Raw genomic sequence first — 23,238 nt, 5'->3', positions numbered from 1 at the left:
GCCACTGAGCATTTCTCTAGCCTAGCATTTAATTTTTTTAAGTTAATATTACATGATTTTTTCCCTCCCTCCAACCTTTCATGTGCCTCATTCTCTTTACTCCCTCTTGAATTTATGGCTATTTTCTTTATATCTTAATGGGGGAAGGATAGTATGTGCACGTGCACACCTGTGCCTAAATAGATACATACAGCTGAGTTTGTTTAGTGTTATGTATATGGAAATGGTTTTAGGGTTGACTACTTGGTATTAGATAACGAATTAGGCACCTCATCCCTAGGGAAGACTACTTCTTTTCTTCAGCATTTTCTTAGTTGCTTATAGTTTTGTCTAGGGGTGTTCTTCCATGTTAGCATGTCTGTTGGTATTGTCTTTGTTCAGGTGTTGTTTAGGCAGTCATAATGTTGAGGTAGCATTGGTACAATTTCTCTGTCTTTTCCAAGAGATACAGTCTCACCAGAGTTCTTGGTGCTTTGGTTCCTAAAATATTTCTGGTCTCTTGTCTATGATGTTCCCTAATTGATGTTCTTAGTTGCTGTGGCTGTATTGTAGATATGTGAATTGAGATGGTCACAACGGGGTCACTTGTCCTCTGCATTTTGATTGTTGTTATTTTCTGTAATGGTCTCCATCTGTTGCAAAGAGAAGCTTCTTTGGTGAAGGGTGACAGCTATGTTAACCTGTGAAATAAATATTTAGAGTATAGTTAGGAATTATACCAGTTTTTAATAAAGTGGTGATAGATACGCCTCTAAGATTCATAACCTAATTAGCCCTGGGTGTTGGTTAAGTTTCTAGTGCCAGTCAAGATTGTCCCTCCTGTTGAAGGATAGTGATAATTACAGAGCTGTTGGTTACCACCAAGATATGAATGCAACTATTAAACCCTTAGGGTTATTGTGCCATGCTAGTTATAGGCATCACAGCTGGTTAGGACTATTGGTTGCTTCCTTCTTTTGGGAGCTTATGTAGCATTTTCTGGTAGTATGAAAGCTAGTTTTTAGGGAGGAAGCTTTCAGCTGACACTTAGCTGTCTTCATTCCTCATAGATCTGTTTTTCTGGCATTTAATAATCCTTTGTGAGACTGGAGAGATGACTCAGAGGTTAAGAACACTGGTCCTGAGTTCAATTCCCAGCAGCCAAATGGTGGTTCACAACCATCTATAATGAGATCTGCAGGCAGAATGCCACATAATAAATGAATGAATGAATAAATCTGTGAGATTTTTTTCAAAAAAATATCCTTTGTTATTTATTTATCTATAGTGTACTCCAATTTGTATTACCTCCCAAACACATACTTATATTCTGTATTCCAGGTCTTTATACCTGTAGTGAGAATTTTTGAATTTGGGTTTTTTTTAAAACCAAAAAAACATTATTATAAAGATATGTTTTCTTTTAATCCCAGGTGTGGGAGGAGAATAGCAGGAAAAAAAGAACCCAAAAAGTATAAAAAGTCTAGTTACAAGTGTCATCCAGTGATGGAGCTAGGCAGAATGGGAAATTTGGTTTCAGATGTCATAGAGAAAAGTCAGGGAATGAAGGGGTCGATTTTTCCCCCCAAGACAATTAGCAAAAAAATTTTTGGGGCTGCTACCACTGGGATACTTCCGCTTTGCTCCCATAGGGGATTTTCGGTTTTTTTCTTTTTCTTCCTATATTCTGTTTTCAAAAAAAGGTTGGGAGAATGGCTGAGCAGTTTGAAAATTTGCGACTGAAAATGGAGGGGACTGAGAAACAAAACATGGCTGAAATGGGAAAATAAAAGGGTCACTCTACTCTCTCTTTTGCAAAATTGTCAGGGAAAATGGAGAGTTTGAGGGTGGAGGTGGAAGCATTGGGAGCACAGGAAAGTATTGGTGACTGGGCAAGAGAGTGGGAGTTTCCCTGCAGGAGGAGAAGGAACGAAACTGCGCTGGAAGGCTGTAAGATCAGAAAAAAAAAAAGCTGAAAAAGCAGAACACCCCATTAGAGAGAACGGGTTAACCAACTGCACTGCCAGAGTGTGGTTTATGAGATCACCACCATCAGCTTTCCCAGTAGTCATACAGCATATGCCTGCTGCTGATGTGGAACAAGGTTATGATGAGAGAGGATAGCGTCCTATAGAAATGATAGGTCCAAGGCAGTCTAAACAGGCTGTGGTTTCATATTGAGGTACACTTGCCTTATGTGAAACATTTTAAATAATTGGGCTACTCAAAAAGAATTATTTCCCAAGACTGGAAGGGATTAGTGACAGCTGTACTAGAGACCAATCCACAGTTGCAGTGGTTAACATGGTGGAAGGAAGAAGCTGCAAATATTAAACAGCAAAATAGAGTGAGGGGAATGAATATAGTAAAAGATCTGTTGTTGATTGAAGGGTGTTAACTTTGATCTACAAGAACACATTCAATTTGATTACACTACTATAGAACAATGTTGTTTAGTGGCTTTAAGCACTTGGGACAAAGTTGAGGAGGCCGGGGAAAAAGTTCACCTTGTTTTACAAAGATTATACAACATTCTGGTGAAGCCTTCACTGTTTTTTTCTTTCTTTCTTTCTTTCTTTCTTTCTTTCTTTCTTTCTTTCTTTCTTTCTTTCTTTCTTTCTTTCCTTCCTTCCTTCCCTCCCTCCCTCCCTCCCTCCCTCCCTTCCTTCCTTCCTTCTTTCCCTCCCTCCCTCCCTCCCTTCTTTCTTTCTTTCTTTCCCTTCCTTCCTTCCTTCCTTCCTTCCTTCCTTCCTTCCTTCCTTCCTTCCTTCCTTCCTTCTTTCTTTTCTGATTAGTCTCAGCTGTGAACAAACCTGTATCAGACCCTGACACAGACAGGTGTTGATAGAGACCATGGTGTAGGAAAATGTGAATAGCTAATGTAAAATATTACTAGATCATTAGGGGTGTGAGCAGCATTAAGGGATATGACTAATATTGTTACTAACTGGTACCATGTTGATAACATATGTCATTATAACTCAAGGTCTTCGATAACAAAATACCTGGTGCTTCAATTACAGACTTTTGCAAAGAGACTGTGACCAAGCTGCTAAAGGTCTCATATTTCAAAATGCTCCATATTTTAATTGTGGGGGAAATTTGGTCATTTGCAACAAATTTGCAAACGAGCCATCTCTAAGGGCAATAGTTTTTCTAAATATAAACCAGAAAAAAGATCTAGGCTTCCAAGGGTGTATAGGTGATGTGGAAAGAGTTGCCACTGAGAGATCTAAAAGAGATCATTTAAGGTAATTTCTTGCCATCAGCAATCAAAATGGGAGCCCTACCTCAAGGCCTTGCAAAAATCATGAGCTGTTTTCAGATAACAGCAGCTGAGAGTCACTAGGTTATAGGAAAAACTGTGAAATTAAATTTGCCTATGTACTAAAAGAATGTGTTAACATCAGAATGGAAGCTCACCAAGTTTTGCACTGGGGATGTGGATTTATTTATATTTCCACAGGAAATGAAAAGTTGTGGGTACCATCAATACTGATAAAGATTAAAATTGAGCAGCAGAGCTCTCGTGAAAACTGGCTACTAACCAGAAAAGCACTTAGTTCTTTGAAAATATCTGTTTATAATTTCCCATTGCTCCTGGCATAATTAATGGCTTCAAACAGAAGAGGGGAAATGTGAGAATTTTGGAATTTTAGTTTTGTTTAAAATACAGAACTATTATAAAAATGTTTTTATTTTAATACCAGGTGTGGGAATTTGGGGCTGCTTCAGGCTGTCTGCAGCAGCTGACTGATTTGTCTCATGCCCCGACAGACGTGTGGTTTTGTCAGCTGCAGATAATTTCTGCAATTGCATGACTTTTGGAATTCTGGAAACTTTTCAGAGGGAATATAAATGCTAGAGCCCCTGATAGGTGGGATTGGTGGATATTGGTCGTTTGGGGGCCGGGGGGTTTCGGCTTGTTTTAGGTAGTTGTGTGCGAAGAAGAAACAAGAAATTAGATCTTCTGAGAGTGAAGATCAAACTTGCCCTAAGGAACTTGACACCCCTAATCAGCAGGAAGTAGTCTAATTTTAACGTTGCCCATTTTCCAACCTTTGACTTTATTCAGGGATCTGTTACCTTTCTTCTCTTTCCTTTTTTCTAGTGTTAGGGGGTTAAAAGGGTGCAGAAAGGTGGAAGAAAGAAGAACCCATAAAGTAGCAAATCCTGTTACAAATATCTGTGTGTTTGTATACTCAGACATTTTATCTTTTATTAGAACAGAACTCTAGCTACCTCTGTTTAGACTTATTTCACCTCCCTGGAAAGATTGACCTTTTGGAACCTAAACATTAATCCCTCTGAGTGATAAAGTACCTGTCATGCTTAAGAGCCCAGATTTTATCAAGCATTTCAAAACATTTTTTAATTTTTCATTTGAAAGCCCTTATATTAAACTTTCTTAAATTCGAATAAAATCTTGCTTAAAATTTTTATTTCTGAATGTAGAAATACCACACTTAAAAAGTCATAAAGTTTGCAGTGTTGTTAAATAATGTATCTTTTTATGTTTATAACTGTGTACAGAGCTCTGAATGAAATGTGGAAATGTCAGAACATGCTTCGGAGCCATGTACGTGAACTGTTGGATTTACACAAGCAGCCCACAGTAAGTTTATGATTTTTGTCTTAATTCACAGATTGCAAAACCATGTTTACTTTTTCTATAGTACTATGTAATTAAAGTATCTTAAGGTGTTTTATTTTCCAAGTATCAGTTAAGCAATTTTCAGAGATAAATTGCCTTTTTTGTTAGTTTCTTTTCTTAGGTGTTTTTTTGGTTCATTGGTTAATTTGTTTTTGTTGTTGTTTATAGCTCAAGCTGCTTTAGAAATTGTGGTGTTGCCCAGGTTAACCTTAAACTCCCGACAGCCTTTGTTTTTCAGCATTTGCTAGCTGAGATTTTAGTTGTACATTAGTTCTTTACTATTGTGACAGAATAGCTGATAAGATCAAAAGAACTTAAGGAAGGGTTGTTTTGGCCCACAGTTTTAGGGTACAGTCCCAACAAACCAGGAAGGCACTGTAGCAGGAGCTTAAGCTGGCTAGTCATGTTGCCTAGGCTGACTGTGAGTGAATTCCTGGGCTCAAGTAATGCCTTAGTGATAAGGTAACATGCTACCACACTGTGCTGTTTGGTCTTTTGAGGCTCTCCTACTACCATTTTTTGACTGCTTTTCCACTGTTCTTTGCTAATCTATCTCTCTTACATACACACACACACACACTCTCCCACTCATTCAATATACCAGACATGCCAGAGAGGGGAGGTTAGCCATGTTTTAGTAGTTAGATTCTGATTTATATAAAGCTAAGGAACACATTAGCTTTTATAACTGTGTACAGAGCTCTGAATGAAATGTGGAAATGTCAGAACATGCTTCGGAGCCATGTACGTGAACTGTTGGATTTACACAAGCAGCCCACAGTAAGTTTATGATTAATACTCCATTGTGAGTATTAATTTCTCCCAAAGAAATTTTTTAATGTGGATGACTAATTTTTTTGTTTATCTTTTAAATTTCAGTCAGAGGCTAACTGTTCTGCCATGTTTGGGAAACTGATGACCATAGCAAGTAAGTATGTTTGTTTATTTACCCAATGAGCATTTAATAAATATGAAGATAGATCTTTTTCATATATGTTTTATTTTATTTGTATGAATGGTTTGCCTGCATGTATATATTAACATGATATATGTGATGTTCAGTTCCCTGGAATTAGAGTTACTTACAGACGCTTGTGAGCCCACAAAGAGGTACTAGGAAATCAAACCTGGGTCCTTGTTGAGAGCACTAAGTGCTCTCACCTACCAAGCTATCTCTCCAGCCCACTCAAAACAGGTTATTAATTTAGCCAGTGATACTATGGATATATAGTAGTAAAGGACAATCCTTATGTTAATCTTGTTTATGTGTACCATGTGGTTTACCAATATTTTTTTACTTTATAATATTTTGTTTTATTTTTAATTATGTGTACACATGTGTGGGTAGGTGGGTGGGTGGGTGGGTACATGTACCTGTGGGGTCCAGAGATGTCAGATCCCCTGGAGCTATTGTTACAGGCAGTTGTGAACCACCTGTGTGGATATTAGGTCCTTTGTAGGAGCAGTAAGCATTTAACTGCTAAGCCATCTCTCAAGCTCCTTGCCAATGTTTTACAGAGACTTTTAGTGTAGTTAACCTTTCTTATCTAATGTTTATTTTTTTTATTTCATAGAAAATTTGCCTGACCCTGGGAAAGCACAAGATTTTGTAAAGAAATTTAACCAGGTTCTTGGTGATGATGAGAAACTGCGGTCTCAGTTGGAATTATTAATCAGCCCAACCTGTTCATGCAAGCAAGCTGACATTTGTGTGGTTAGTGAATTATGCTTCTATATTTTCTTTCTAATAACTTGCAGAAATCTGTATTTCCTTTCTTCCTTTTCTTTCTTTTCTTTTTTTCTTTCTTTCTTTTTTCTCTCTCTGTCTTTTCTCTTTCTTGCTCTTTCTCTCTCTTTCTCTCTCTCTGACTTTTTCTCGCTCTCTTTCTTCCTTCTTTCTACCATAACAACCAGCAGAAATCTGTATTTTATTATATATATTATTGTGTGGCTCTTATAGCTATTATAGGACTTAGGACTATATTCAAATGGAACTAAATTCTCTTTTTCTAACACTCTCCAGCCATATTCCAAGAAAAAAAAGAAAAAGAAGAAGAAAGAAAAATTCAGATCTATGCCAGAGAGACTGGCACTAGTAAATTACAAGGATAGAATACTTTTTATTTAATGTGTGTTTCCTTATATAAGAAGTGTTTTGTATGCATGTGTTTCCTTCTTTTGTCTCTGAGCATAGGAACAAAGCCTGCCAATAATTTAGTTGTCATATCATGTATGGGATTTCATTTATAGAAGAAGTAAATTCCAATGTAGATTTCTGTCTTCTTGCACTCTTTATTTTCTAAGAAACCAATATCATTACAGAAACGTAGGGAAGAAACTTGTTTTGTTCCTGTCTTCTGTATTTAATGCTATTATGCAGATGTGATACATAATGCTAAGACGATGCTTAACATGAATAAAAGATAAGCATTTGGGCTATTTATTTTTACTTTTGTTCTGAAAAGGATTAGAGTTGATAATTTAAATATGTAATGAGGGATTAAAGATTATAATAGATGTTCTTACACAGTGGTATGGGAGCATAAAATAGTTTTTATTCACTCTGGGGAATCTAAAGAGATCAATATATAAGAGGATGTGTTGCAAGACCCACTTACAGAAGAGAACTTTGCTTAGGCTTATTCATCACCTTTGCATTCAGCTGAATAGTTTGCTGCTTTAAAGATTACATGTACCACTTTGATACTTAGAATTTAAGTGTTGTACGTTGCAGATAATCTACTGATGTAATTGGATTGATACAGTGCAATGACTTGACATACCTTGAGAGCACACAAGTACACAAATAGATAAAGAGTGAATAAATAAATGTAAATCTTAAAAATAAATCCCAGATATTTATAATTGAAATATTCTGGAATGAATACAATAAGCAAGAAATGCAATCCGTGCTTCTGGTTTTATGAATCAGGAAGATGGAGATAAAGACTGTATTTGTACTGAAAAAGAGCTTGATAGCTAGGCATGGTAGTGCTTGTCTGTAATCCTAGCCTTTAAGAGGTGAGGGCAAGAAAATCATGAGTTCATGACCAATCTGCAATCCATAGTGCTATCCTGCTTTCTTGAATTAAGTAAGTAAGGTAACAAGACAAAACAGAGCCAATCAGAAAACTAGAGTTTGCTCCTTTACCCATGTGATTGAAAGAGAAAACAGAATCCCTTAAATTATCCGCTTACTTCACAAGCCATCCATGGCATGTGCCTATATGCATACACATTACAAAATAAATGTAATTTTAAGAGGATGCTAATAGTTTTTGCTTTTCTCGGCTTTCTATTAGCAAGTATCATGTAACTTGTATATATTAACTTAAATTACTTCAGCTCTTTATTTAAAGTAGAAGCACAAGACCTTGTAAATTGGAGAGGGGTGGGGCTAAGGGTGGTGCTTATGTGGCACTGGAGAGAGAGGAGAGTTGTTAGAGGCTGGCATCAACTGTGTTGTACAGAATGTTGCTTCCAACCCTAGTACTTGGGAGACCATCTCTTCAGACCCTTTCTCAACAATTCAGAAACAAAAAAACAGCAAAAGATTTCTGCAAAGGGTTATCCATTTATACATTGTGTCTTCAAAGTCTAAATGTTATTTTGTCCCTTGATCAAGTTTACACTGCTAGTTTACTCCCAATTTTAGTAATTTGTATTATATATATTCTCTTTTATCCAATTTGTAGATGACAGAAATAGATGACTATTTTGATAGTGAGCACAATGTGCTAAGTGTTCTAGTAAAACCATATACAGAAGAGGCACCACTCATCTCAGGCAGGGATAGAAAACAGGCCAGAGAATGACTTATTCTAGAATAAGTGACTCCTGAGTTGAGTCTTAAAGAATATGCTGGAATTAGAGCATTGTGTCAGGAATAGCTATTGCATTTCTAGTTTGGGGGAATGAACTCTTCTGTGTAACAGACGATAAGTAGGTTCTCAGTGGCAAGCTCTCCCCTGAGTTCAGTCCTAAAACTTATAGTGGAAGGAGAGAACTGACTGCTGAAGACTGTCCTTTGTGCTCTGTCCTCCACATGTAGCCACATAAAACATATATGCTAGTAATAATAAATAAATAAAACAGAAGATACCTGCATGTGCTATATTACTTGTGGTTGGAAATCTGAGATTTGGACCTGGTTGATAAGTATTAGCACAGTTATATCACCTGGAAGACCTAGAAGAAACAAGGAGATATTCCAGCAAGAGAGCCATTCTTTGGCAGAGCTCTCTGATATAATACTGCCATATTTGAGCTTAATTAGAGACAATTGCTTTTATTCATGGATTCAGAATAGTGTAGCTCTATGCCCACATTATTAACATTCTGGGAGACTACTTTTTTTTTCTCTCTTGTATTTTTCTAGAATTGAAAAACACTGCCAGACATTCATCTACTTTTTAATATAGCCCATGCCTCCCCATTTTGTGGGTTGCTTTCTAAGACCAGGTCTCCCTGGACCAGGCTGACCTGAAGTTTCTGGGCTTGATATTTCCATAGTAGCCCACATTTATGCATGTGCTATTGTACCTTGCTGCACATCCCTTCTCTTTTCAGCGTTTTTGTTTGTTTTGTTTTGCTTGGGTGCAGGGGAGACATGTAGGTCAGAGGAGTGAGTTTTTTTCTCCCAAGATATGGATCCTGTGGGTCAAACTCAGGTCATTATGTTTGGCAGCAAGCCCCTTTATCTTCTGAGCCCCTTTCCTTTTAAAAAAAGAAATTAGGGCTGTATTGTTTATGAGTTCATAAAGCTGTTGAAGAGGACTCAAGTTCAGCTCCCAGAACCCACTGAGAGCAGCTCACAACATCAGTTCCTGTAATGTTTTTCCTTTGTGGAGATAAATAGCTCTGATACTGTTTTCTTACCTGTGGGCATTATACTCATGTACCCAAACCCATACACAGATATACACATAATGTTAAGAATATAATATTATTAAAGGAGATTAACTAAAAGAAAAGCCTGTATTTTTTCTTTTTTTGTTTTGTTTTATTTTTTTCAAGACAGGGTTCTCTTACCTGTCCTGGACTCACTTTGTAGACCAGGCTGTCCTCGAACTCGCAGAGATCCACCACACCTGGCTGAAAGCCAGTATTCTATTAAATTATAAAATAATAAAGCCATTTATCCATACTTGTGAAAAAAGTTTTTTAAATAAAGAATTATGTTATTACACTAAATTAAAATTCTATAGCAAAAGTGTAAGGCAAACATCAGAAATCATTTAAAACCATTTAATCTCTCTTCACTGTCTGGATTTTACAATAATTGTTTGTTTAAATAACTTTGAGTCAGGGCCTAAAACAGAAATTGGTTTCACTTTGGGGTTTTGAATTTTTCAGTGATTCCTCTACCTATAATCATTCTTATTGTTCAAAACTTAAGTGACAGTAAAACATTTTTCTTTTATAGAGAGAAATAGCTCGGAAACTTGCAAATCCTAAGCAGCCGACCAACCCTTTTCTAGAGATGGTCAAATTTCTGTTGGAAAGAATTGCTCCCGTGCATATTGATTCAGAAGCCATAAGGTAAGCTAGGAAGTGTATATAAAATAAATAGATTCTCATCCAAAGTGCATAGTTGTGAGCTTAAGTGCTGGACCCATCGAGATGTAGTAACCATCCCTTTAGCTTTCTTTAATGACAGAAGTGTACCTATCATTCCAGTAGAAGGATGGGCATGGTTTTATTTAGTATCTATTTTTTAAGAGTCCTTACATTTAGATTTATTTTGTATATGCTAATATTAAAAATCCCTCAGTACACATACACCCCAGAAACACTCAGTATAGAGGTACATGCCAAAAATGAAAGAAAGAAAATTTTAGTTCTGTATGATTATCTACTAACAGCTGAGTTTTCTTAAACATTTTAGCATTCACATGACATTCTGTGACATCTGTTTTATCTCTGTTCACTGGCTATGTGAGAACAGAATGGCACACTGAAAAAGAGGACTGTTTTGAGACAGGGTTACTCTGTGTAGCTTTGGCTGTCCAGCACTTGCTTTGTAGACTAGGCTGGCTTCAAACTCACAGAGATCCACCTGCCTCTGCCTTCCTGATTTCTGGGATTACAACCATGTGCCACCATGCATTTTATTTCTAATGATTTACTATTGTTAATTTTTTTGGATGATTTTTTTTCTTGTAGTGATAATTTTTTTTCCACGTTGGAATAATTTGTAGCACTGATTGATTCTTAGGCCAAATATACCCTGATTTGGAGACCTAGTCCTAGTAAGTCATCAACATTTTTTTTCCCTCTGAAGTTTTTCTTGTCTTTTAGACAGCTACCAGCTTCTCACTGTATTTTCAAAGATCTTTTCTCTGCATGCTTAAGATAAATCTACATGCCTAAGATAAAGGTCCTATTCTTCTTTTCTTTTGAAAATGGCGATCATCCCAGATTAAGCTCATCTATTTGATTTTACTTTGTATATTCTTTAATGCCCTAAATCCAGATAACATTCTGAATTATTGGTGCCTAGAATCTACGAGTTATAGAGGAACAGTTTAGCCACTAACATGAGTTCTACTATTTTTACATTAGGATTTTCTGATCTAATTTTCTTCTTTGAAAAAATTTAAAAAAAAAGGGCTGGATCAAAATATGTTTGTCCATTATTAGTTTCAAAAATGTAGACATTATTTCTTGTTAGTATCCTTTGATCTGTACCATTTACTTTCTACCTCCCCTGCCTTCTGTTCAGTTGTGTGTATGCGGGCGCCCAAGTGCTGGAGATTGAATTCCGGGCCTTTCATATGCCAAGTGCATGATCTTATCAATCAGGTCACCCCTGCCTCTGTAGCATCACATTATAATTAGTTAGATTAAAGATACAATGTAGTAGAAATACGAACTCTTGACTCTGCATATTAACTTTGAAAGGGATGTGCAGTGGCATCAGGAAATCTCACAGGGGCTCATTATGTCAGCAAATTACTACTGTTTGATTCCCAGTGTTCAGAATCTTCTGAAAAACTCATAAGTTATTTGATCTCAAAGAAGAACATCATGGTTGAGATTTCTAGCAGACTAATTTTGTAAGATTGCCAGTGTTTATTAATTTTTATAGTTTGGAGTTGTGGCCTATAATCTCAGCACTTAAAAAGTAAAAAGCAAATGGATCTCTTAGATCATGGCTAACCTGATCTACATAGTGATATCCAGACCAACCAGGGATATATAGAGAAACTGTCTCCAAAAAGAAAAAGCCACATTCCTTATATTATTTAAATCTTCATATAATACTATAATATAAATAAAGGTTTATTATTGAAAGGTAGTGGTTTGTTTTTTTTTAAAGCTATGTATAAAGCACATTGTGTGCCTAGTGAAGAATAAATTACATAACCCAAAGTGTGTGTGTGGGTGCGTTGTTATAGAAGTCTCCAAAAATAAGCTGCACATCTGATGAGTATTAAAAGGAAGTAGAAATTACAGGAATTAACAAAGTGAGGAATTCTGGGAATACAGTCCAGGTCACTAGGCTTGAGTCTGTGGGTCAGTTAGGTGCCTTGAGCTTCAGTTTCCAGTTCTATAAAATTACAGGAATAATGATTACTACTTTTTGAAGTTATGCAGGAGTTTAAAGGGTCAGTTAGGTGCCTTGAGCTTCAGTTTCCAGTTCTATAAAATTACAGGAATAATGATTACTACTTTTTGAAGTTATGGAGGAGTTTAAATCATTCATATTAAATAATACATAAAACAAAATTGAATACAGGTAACATGCCTCATGTATTATGTGCTGATATTAGTAATTGTTTTAGGGGAAAATAGCAGTCAAAGAAAAAAGGACAAAGGAATTAATAGATGTTTAGATAGGCCAGAGCTATAACTGAGTAGTAGAAAGTGTGTGTGTGTCCGACCACCCATCACGAACAGCTTATAATGTAGGATTTTAAAAGAAAACGTTGGTGTCAGGCATGGTTTTTGCCCTCCTTTAATACCAGCACTTGGGAGCAGAGGCAGGTGGACCTATGTGACCTTGGGGCTTAACTTGATCTGCATGAGCTCCGGGCTAGCGTGGGCTACGTAGACCTGTCTCAGAACAACCAAAAAGAAAGAAAGAAAAAGAAAAGATTTAAGAGTAGCAGAAAATTATCCACACTGAAATAATTTTAAAATGTTAAAACTGCAATAGTCATTGTGATAATGGTTGAAACCCAGGAATGAATGAGGATAACATTAAAGTGGGTAGAGGTGAGGAGGAAGAGCTGAATCCTGAGGAAATGATGTTATCTTGTGAAAACATTTTGTAGCAGGAATGGCAAAAATTAGAAAATTATTTTTATGGAAGCAATAAAGTTTAGGTTAACATGATGGCTGAGCACACACAAGTGTTTACCACTAACCCTGATGTAGCTTGATCATCAGAACCCACATGGTAGAAAGGGAACCAAGTCCTCTTTACATGTGCCATGGTATATGTGTGTAAACACAGAGATATATGATAAATACATGTAAAAGTCAAGGAAGTTGGAAAGATGATTCTGCAGTTAAGAGCATATACCATTTTCTTTTTCTTTCCTCCTTTTCTCCCTCCCCACAAAAGGTCTGTCTACATTACCAGACACTCACTTTGTAGACCAGACTGGCCTCCAGCTCACAGAGAGATTTACCTATTCTGCTTCCTAAGTGCTGGGGTTGAAGGTGAGCGCTCTCATGCCAGACTTTGAGGATACTCTGGCCTTGCAGGAGACTCATGTTCAGTTCTTAGTCCCCATGTCAGACAGCCAATAATCACCTGTAACTCTACCTCAAGGACATTTAATGCCACCTTCTGGCCTCTGCAGCCACCATACATACACACAAAAATAAAAATCAACCTTTAAAGAGACTAAAAGACGGAGAGCTCACAGGCTACCTAGGGGTCAAATAAGTACTAAAAGTCTCTGATAGCTTTAGAAAGAAGGGAAAGGACTCTGGGATATCAAAGGTGAATCTAGACCTTTGTTGAGTCACAGAGACTCAGGAGCAGCTGCAGTGTGCTACATAAAACAAATGGTAAAACAAATGGTAGAATTTGAGCACAGAAGAATGCAGAACTGTGGTTCCCCTCAGCTGCACTGAAGTTTGAGAAATCAAAGGAATATATGGTTTTTTCACAATTCTAAATGTAATGGAATGTAAGACAACAAGTATAGACACTTCAGGTAAAAGAGAAAGTGAGTTATGGCAAGTGAGTAGGCTTGAAGAAACTTGACCTTTTTTTTAATGGAAGCCTTTTAAATAATAAAAGATTTTGTTTAATTTTAATTGTGTGTCTGTGTTGGATTTGTGCAGTTGAATAGTGCCCTATGCAGCCAGAAGAGGATGTCAGATCCTTTGAGTTAGTGTTAGTTGTAGGCGGTCTTGAGCCACCTGATCAAGGTGCTGCACATCAAACCTTGCTCTTCTACATATCATTTGTGATCTCACTTGAGCCATCCTTCCAAACCCTCATGATTTCATTTTTTTATGTAGTACATTCTGGCTTTTTGAATTTGGATTTTCTTCGGTCAGCTCCCCAAGTGCTAATATTGCACTTGTCTACCACATAATTCAGGTTCGTTCTTTGTGGGTTTTTTTTTTTTTAATCTTTATTAGAGCTAGAAATAGTAACATTGCTTATGATTCTGGCTCTTAGCATATAGAGACAAAGTTATCCCTCTGCTATACATTGAATTTAAGGCCAGCTGGTGAGATTCTGTCTCAGCAACAACAAAAATTTCTTGATTGCCACAAGTGGCATATGTTAAGCCCAGCTTCTAAGACTTGAGTTAAAGGAGAGTCTGGGCAATATGCAAAGATCCTGTCTTTTAAAACAAATCATACTAATTTGATTGAAGAAATCATGACATCAAATGAAAAGAATTTGTCTCACCCTGTCTCTCACCCCCCCCAACACACACCTTCCCTGTTTTTTAAGACTGCATCTTGCTATATAACCCTAGCTGACTTGGTAGTCAGGCCTTGAACTCATGACCGTCCCACTTTAACTTCTCTTATGCCAAACTTACAGGCATCCTCTGCCACACCCACTTTTGGCACAGAGGATCAAACCCAGAGCGTGACAAACTGGGCAGTTCTACTTGAGAACTACATTCCCAGTCTCATATTTGTTTTTATTTTAAATGCTACCAGTTTAGTTAAGTAGATTCCTGTAATCCTAGTCCTGTCCAATCCTATCGCTCAAGGATTGAGTCAAGAAGAACCAAGAGGTTCAGTCTGGGATACATGTGAGATCTTGTCTCAGAAACAAAAAAATAGGTCTATTCTGTTAGATAAGATAATTTGATATTTATTGATCAGGTAATGTTCCTTTTTATGGTGGTAAATATGTTGAAAAGATAACTTTCTTAAGTTACACAAGTTTCTAATTGCATCTGTTTATAAATATATAATGTTTCATGTTTCATAAAGCTTGTTTCTGGTTAATTGCTTCTCTGTTAATAATTTCTTAGAATTAAATTGCTAATACAATTAATACTACTTTCCCTGTATATGTTTACCTCTGGGTCTTTGAATTCCATGTATTCATTGTGTGTTTGCACACGTACATGTGGCACATATTTGGAGGTCAGTGAACAACTTTCAGAAAGCCTTGTCTTCCATTATATAGGTTCCAGGGATCAAACTCAGTGCATAAAGCTTGGCAGCAGGCACCTTTGCCCACTGAGCTAACTTGCCTGCCCCTGCTAACTGAATTTTGTTCTGGATGGCCGTTTCCCCAATTATCAACTAGTCTTATATTGTTTGTATTAAAGTACATTAGTCTCTTTATATGTGGACATTGAAATAGCTAATATTAATATTACAGTGCTTATTTTTCAGTCAGATTGTTGTTAGTATTACACATTAAGTTTTAGGGGAGAGTAACATAAAAAGTAAGCTTTCCTGTCGAGTAGTAAACACTGATCCTCTTACTACACAGATTTTCTTTGGCCATGTTTTTTTTAGACTGTTTATCATATTTTAGTTGGGATTACAGTTACTAGTCTAAGCAGTGTTTAACTTACTTTTTTTTTCTGTTAATAGTGCACTAGTAAAACTGATGAATAAATCAATAGAAGGGACAGCAGATGATGAAGAGGAGGGTGTAAGTCCAGATGCAGCAATTCGCTCAGGACTTGAACTTCTTAAGGTATTTTTAAAAACAATTTCATCTTCATTTATTTCTGAAGATATAAAGGCATCTCTTTGTGGTGTGCATAAGCAGGTTTATCTTACTTTAGTCAAAAGATTACATTTTTCTGGTAGGAATTACATCTTTTTAGTGTTGTGGGGTTTTTCTTTTGTTTTTTTTTTTTTGTTTTTTTTTTGTTTTGTTTTGTTTTTAAACAGAGTCTCATTCTATAGTACAGACTGGCATGGAACTCTAATCCTGCCTCTCTGTCTGCCAAGTACTATGATTACAGATGTCTGGTACCATGCATGGCTAGAAATAAGAACTTATAAAAAACAATTTTTGTATCACAATCTAACTATTTTGTTATACAGTTGCATTTTTTTAAATAAATTCTATTTCTGATCACCATTTGTATTCTGCTATACTTTTGACTATGTATGCTAGATAATCCAGTCTTATCTTTAAAAGAAGCTGAGGCAGTTGTATCTGAGGCAGTTGACTGACAACTGAAGTTGTTTTATAACATTGTCTGTATGATTGGGACATTTTAAAGCTATTCATGATCTTAATAAATGCAAAATAATTAAAATTACTTATAAAAAGAGCAAGATGTAAGTCAAGACTTTGCCATATGACTTCAGGGAGGGGTTGCTTTCAGGAGTAGGGAAAGGGATAATCGGTTACAAGTAACAGATTGACATGGGAGCAGGACATTGTTGTAGGGGCTTTTAAGTGTGCCTTTGTCCAACCACAATATTGGATATAGCTCTCATTGAATCGAGTAAAAAGAGTGGCAAAAATACATTGATGTCACAGCAAGACAAACTGAAGAAGAGACAAACCTGGTGTAAGTGAGAATGTTGGGGGTGTCAGGGATCAAACCCAGGGCCCTAGACGTATAAGCAGGTGTTCAACCTCTAGGCTACATAGCCAGCCCAGAGGTAAATGGTTTTAATCTACTACTTTTTGTTCATTTTAAAAATAGAGTTCTCTGGGGTTTTTTTGTAAATAAAAAAAAAAACCTCACTGAGCCCATTTCTGTGCTTTATGATATAAGCAGTTTACTTTTTAAGAACACGAAGATGGAATATTCAGTTTTTACCTCTTTCCTTGGCTTTTATATCTGATAGAGGCTAGCCCACATTATAAACACAGAATTTGTAGCGATTTCTTATATAAGCTGGTATAAGTTTTGTAATGCTAGACTGGGTAGGACTCATGTCCAAAACAAGCTAACAATTATATGTTCATCATTTAAAATTCACAGTGATGTCTTCATTGTTGGTGGTTATGATATATGCACTTTCTGTGATGGATTCACTTGACATTCCTACATAGGGTATCGTTTTGATAGCCAAATCTGTATTTTTTTGTTTACATCATATAAAAGTTGAATCAATAAACCTGAAACTTTTATTTCAAACAAAAATCCTCATACTTAAACACATGTATAAACCGAGAGTAGTTATTGTTATTGTAAGATCACTCTCAATAAGAAATGTGCTATTTCAGTCGGCTTGGAAATATGAGCACCTGAGTTTGATCCCCACTACCCAAATAAAAATACCTGGCTTGATAGCATGCTTGTAATTCCAGTGCCAGGAACCTAGACAGGGGAGGATCACAGAGTCTCACTACCTTAGTTAGTGAGTTCCAAAGCTATAAGAAGTCCTATTTTGAACTGAACTCTGTTCCTGAAGATGACAACCAAAGTTGTGCTTGGTCCTTCACAGGCATGAGTGCACACATGTACCTACACACACATGCGCATACACTGACATGATTTTTTAAAGGTGGTGCTGGAGAGATGGCTCAGCAGTTAGGCTGCTTTTCCAGAGGACCCACATTGATTTCCCAGCATCCACATGGCAGCTTACCACTACCTGTAACTCCAGCTTCAAAGGATCCTCCTACACCATTACAGACATAACGCAGGCAACACCAGTGCACAAAAAATTAAAATAAATGACTAATTTTTGAAAAGATGTTCTTTACTCTAAGTAATAACATACACTAAGAGGTGTGAAATGATTAGGGCAAAGGTGGCATATCAACTGTCTTGGAGAAGTGACTGGAAGCTACCACACAGTAGTCCTGTTAATGTCTCATGAGAAAAAGTAATTGCAATGGTGGCTAACATACGTTATCTATAGTCCATGTGTGTAGCTAGCATATGTGCCCAGAACTTTACTTTTTTTGTTATTGTTGTTGAAGAAATCTTGTTTTTAATACATTAGAACTGTTGTCTATATTTCTAAAGGTGTATCTGTTCCTCCAGGTTCTGTCTTTCACACATCCTACCTCGTTCCACTCTGCAGAGACATATGAGTCCTTGTTACAGTGCCTAAGAATGGAGGATGACAAGGTAGCAGAAGCTGCAATACAAATTTTTAGAAACACAGGCCACAAAATAGAAACAGACCTTCCCCAGATACGATCGTGAGTATATTTTTTTTACATGGTAAATCCAAAAGTTTCCATATGTGGGAGTGATAGAATCATGATTTCTCTTTCATGGAAGAAGATGGAAGCAGAAAGAAAACTTTTACTTTCATGCTACTTTTATGTCTCCATTAGTCTCTCTGTTCCTTCTCTAACCCTACCACAATTAGGGTAAATGTAAAGGAACAAAACTGAAACTGTAAAACTGATTGAAAGTTTTGGAAATCAATAGTTACACAGAATTAGTCTATCTTTCTAATTTATGTATTTTTTTCTTTCAAATAGACTATAAACTCAATAGCTATCACCTTCCTGTTCCAAGAAAAATAGGGCAATTAGATAGTGCTCATCGTAAATATTTATTAGTTGCTTTGTAATGATAATGGTGACAATATCATAAAATTAAAGTACATTTTATATTTTCATTTGAAATTTTGATATTACCCTTGTGGAAATGGTGGGATACATGGAAGAACGCATTGATATTGTCTGTTGGATCAGATGTTCATTGTATGTGTAAATAGTTCATGGCAAATACAAGCAAGATTTGTTTCATAATGCAATAATAATAGAACAAATGGACTCCTGGAGGTTCCGTTAAACTTTATGTGGTACAAAAGGATTACATAGTCTGTCTTCAAAGAGCTGTGGACTAAAAATTAAATTGTTTATATATCTGTACATACAATCAAAAAGATTATCTGGCCCAGGCTTGGTGGCGTAGGTTACAACTCTAGGCAAGAAGACATTGTCCCTCTCTCTTGGGGGGCAGGGGTGACAGTGTTTCAAGACAGTGTTTCTGTGTAGCCTCGGTTGTCCTGGAACTCATTCTGTACCAGGCTAGCCTCAAACTCAGAGATCCACCTGCCTCTGCCTCCTGAGTGCTGGGATTATAGGTGTTCATCACCACTGTCCAGCTCTCAAAAAAAAATTTTTTTTTTTAACAGGGAGCTGCAGGGATGGGGGTTAAGGGATAAGGATATAGCTCAGTGAGAGAATACTTGTTTGGTTCAAACCCTTGTGTACGGAAAAGGAAAAAAGGTCATTAACGCAGTAGGATAAAGTTTATGCCATCTTCTTCCAAGCTTAGATATATTTTAAGGCAAGAGTCCTATTTTTAAAAGAATGCTGTATCAAAAGCACTAGAAAAATAGATATAGGTGAAATAGTTAACTTTAGAATCAAAGAAGAAAACCTTTTGTTCTTAGAATAGTGGAGGATAAAAGAAACAATCACAGAAAAGCAAAAACACACCGAAGACTTTAATAACAACGCAAATAGTGCCTTTGGATTATAGCACACTAGACAAAAACAGAGAAATGTTACTTTATTTTTTGAATCATTTCAGCATTGCTTAAAAAGTTAATATTACATATACCTACAGCTTGATCAAAACTTATCTTTTGGGTCTGGTGATGTGGCTCAGCAGCTAAGAGTGCACAATGCCCTGCTTTTGCAGGGAACCAAACTTGGCAGAAGACCCAGGTTTTGTTCCCAGAAGCCGTAATTCTAGCTCTGGGGGATTTGAGACCTGGCCTTCACAGGCATCTACACACAAGTGTACATGCCATTACAGGCCTATAAATATAATTAAATATTTATGATTAATATGTCCATGTAGCCTATGAATTTTTTTCTTGCAATTTGGTTATAAATTCAGTAGCTACCACCTTCCTGTCCCAACAAAGACAAACAAAGCAATTAAATACTGTTCATCATAAAATATTTACTAGTTGTTTGGTAAGAGATAGTGACGATGATGAGAATAAAGTATATTTAAGTGTATTTTCTTTAGTTATTCACTAGTATTAATAGTAGTGAGCTTAAGAACAAAAGACCACATGGTGCTCAAACTAGCAAGGATAGTTAGACATAGAAATCCCTTTCCCACAGTTCAGCTCTTCCTGGAGAAAGGTATTAGTGTATGCTTGTGGTCTTGAATATTGCTATTAAATTCTAGCTATTCTTAGACTTTTAAAAAAGTGTTTTATTACAGGCTTTTGCATTTGATGACATCAACTTTTGGCTTATAAAATAGGACCTTTTCTATTTGTATTGAAAATATAGCATTTGCTATAGAGTTTTGTTGCTGTAATTATCTGATTATTAAAGTATATGTTTATCATTAAAAGCTTAAACTAAGGCTGAGTATTTGGCTTCATGGTAGTCTTTATACAGTATGCCTAAGGCCCGTGAGTCCACAGCATTTCCTAGGCTCACCCACACACTCCAGCATTTTGAGGTTGGGTATATGGGTGAGCCTAGGAAAAGAAAAGGAAGAGAGTTGTTACTAATGTTTTATGGATGCTTTTCCTTCATATGTGCATATTTTGTGGGCTCATATGAACATATTTTCTTCATATACATATTTTGCTATATGGTCAACACTTACTGCTTTCTTATATTTGTTTTCATATGGTTCTATAGAAATACTTCTATCTTTCATGTTAGTGTATTGATTAAATGCATTGGCCCTTTCTTTAAAAATTTTTACCTTCAAAATCCAGCTTCACCTTTTCTTATTTGTGTAACCTTTAGCAGTTTCAGTACATTCTTATGTTTCAGCTTTCTTACCTTTGCTGTGCTGTAATACTTCTTTTCAGGTGTTAATATTCATTAGTTGAATTAATCCATGTTAAAAATACCTCAAATGGTAGCTACACATGTACTGAGTGATTATTAGAAACCTTTAGTTTCATTTTACCAAACTGTATAAATATATCTGTTTATTCACTTTCGCTGGTATCATTTCAGCAGTTTAATAAAACTTGGCCTTTTGTGACTTTTTTCCTTTGGCTACGTTGGAATAACTGAAGAGAATTATAAAAGGGAAACTGGAAAATTAAAAATGTCTATTTAGAAGTAAAATGTGAATATATATCCTAGAGCAAGTTGTTGATTATCAATTAAGAGTGGCCAGTTTGTTACTCTTTTAGATTCATGAATTAGCTTTAAAATGAAATTGTTGCTATTTTATGTCTCGAGACAAAGAAGGAACTTTAAATCTTTCTATCAGTTAAGTATTTTTATTTAATTTATTTCTTTCTTTAGATTTTTCAAGACAGGGTTTTTCTGTGTAACAGAAAACAACTTTTATTTTCAGATTCACATATACACCCCACCTCCAAATAAATACTGGAGTGTATGTGTAAGCCTCGGCTGTGCTGTACTCGCTTAGTAGACCAGGCCAGCCTTGAACTAACGGGAGATCACCTGTCTCTGCCTCCCAAGTGCTGGGATTAATGCTGTACACCACCACGCCTGGTTCCAGTCAAATAATTTCTAACAAAGCTTTTCTGCTGGCACACATCTGACCACATAGGGGAAATGAGGAATAAGAAGAAGCTTAGGGATTTGTATGCTTCAGAAAATACAACTGTGTTACTATTTTTTACAGAACCTTAATTCCCATTTTACATCAAAAAGCAAAGAGGGGTACTCCACACCAAGCAAAACAGGCTGTGCACTGTATCCATGCCATCTTCTCAAATAAGGAGGTCCAGCTTGCACAGATTTTTGAGGTATACATAATAATAAAATATGCTTCCATTTGTTTGTGTCAGTTTCTTGTTTGGCAAAGCGAGAATCTAGGTTTTTAAGGCTTTTTATATTCTTAAAGTGTAACTTTGTTCAGTACTTATCTGCTCAGCACTATATTTTCAGCTGTTAGTCCAGGTACACACATTTCATACAGACAGATGTTTTATATGTGAGAACATTCTCCTTATCTTTAGTCTTGTCTGCTCTGGCTTATCCTCATAGACTCTTAATGGATGTCTGAACTGCCTTTGCTTTAAGTACGTACAACAATACCTGAACGCTACACCTCTTGTCAGTTCTCTGTGTATGGTCCTTGGAGAGACTGTTTCCTAAATGCCATTCCTATTGTTATAAATTGGAGATATGACTCCACAGACTCTTACTTTTTATAATTCAAGGTTGTTTAAACTGTCTTAGCATAAAAAAATCCACCAACATAAAATTAGATGAAGAGGGATGGAGAATAATACTTTTACTTAGGCTTTATCTTTTTTCTGTATTTTTTCAATTTTATTACTGTTTTATCTACTCTCAAAACTGTGATTAGACACCATGAAAAAAGCAACTTACAAAAGAAAGCATTTAATTGAGCACTACAGTTTTAGAGGGTCATGGTGGGGAACATGGCAGCTGGCAGACAAAAGTAGCAGAGAAACACGGCTTGATGTGGGCTTTTGAAACCTCAAAGCCCATTCCCATTGACTTGCATCTTCCAGTAGGGCTATACCTTCTAATCTTCCCAAGCAGCTCCAGTAACTGGGGACTGGTCAAACATGCGAACCAGTGGGGGCCATTCTCATTTGAATCGCCACCTATTTCAGTAGGTGAAATAACCTAATGTCTAAGATGGTTAAAATTAATTATGATCATATCAGTAAAACAGATTGACTTGGACATGGTAAAATTATGAGGGCTGTAGAATATCTAAATCCTTGTAACACCAATGAGTAATTTTTTGTTTTATTTCCATAGCCGCTTAGTAGGAGTCTGAATGCTGATGTACCAGAACAACTTATAACACCATTAGTTTCACTGGGCCACATTTCCATGTTAGCACCAGATCAGTTTGCTTCCCCAATGAAATCTGTAGTGGCAAACTTTATTGTTAAAGACCTTCTAATGAATGACAGGGTAAGTATCTAATTTAATTAAATTTAGAGTCTTGAGTTTAAGACTGTCTTTATTTTTATCATAGAAATAACTTTTTTTCAATATCTAGGGGGAGTGTTTGTTGAGTTTCACGTTAGATCTGAGGTGACTAGTATACCTAATAGGATCTAACTCATTATGTACAAGTTACTGATATAACTGTCAATTTAAATTTGTAGGTTTTTTTTAACGTATATGGTGTATGGATGTTTTGGTTGTATGTACGTCTGTGTACCATGTGTATGTAATGCCTTGCAGACTAGAAAAATTCAGTGTAAATGCTGAGAATAGCACCTAGTTTGTCTACAAGAGCAGCAATTGTTCTTAACCACGGACCCATCTTTGT

The 23,238-nt window shown here is 36.3% G+C and overlaps 1 protein-coding gene across 1 annotated transcript in view; it reads left to right on the top strand.

The window, feature by feature from the left end:
- The window catches only part of Pds5a (PDS5 cohesin associated factor A), a 90,971-nt gene that overhangs the window by 47,822 nt on the left and 19,911 nt on the right, over positions 1 to 23,238 (top strand). The window contains exons 14-21 of the mRNA XM_055623911.1: positions 4,513 to 4,594; positions 5,513 to 5,561; positions 6,208 to 6,347; positions 10,059 to 10,174; positions 15,671 to 15,776; positions 18,040 to 18,200; positions 21,601 to 21,724; positions 22,716 to 22,874. Coding sequence (XP_055479886.1) covers positions 4,513 to 4,594; positions 5,513 to 5,561; positions 6,208 to 6,347; positions 10,059 to 10,174; positions 15,671 to 15,776; positions 18,040 to 18,200; positions 21,601 to 21,724; positions 22,716 to 22,874 — 937 coding nt within the window. The remainder of the gene's footprint in view (positions 1 to 4,512; positions 4,595 to 5,512; positions 5,562 to 6,207; positions 6,348 to 10,058; positions 10,175 to 15,670; positions 15,777 to 18,039; positions 18,201 to 21,600; positions 21,725 to 22,715; positions 22,875 to 23,238) is intronic.

Source organism: Psammomys obesus, unplaced genomic scaffold, assembly GCF_907164565.1.
Source record: "Psammomys obesus unplaced genomic scaffold, mPsaObe1.curated_primary_1811, whole genome shotgun sequence".
NCBI classification, from domain to species: Eukaryota; Metazoa; Chordata; class Mammalia; order Rodentia; family Muridae; genus Psammomys; species Psammomys obesus.
Note: the sequence above shows the minus strand (reverse complement) of the source record. Positions and strands in the feature narration are given on the sequence as shown.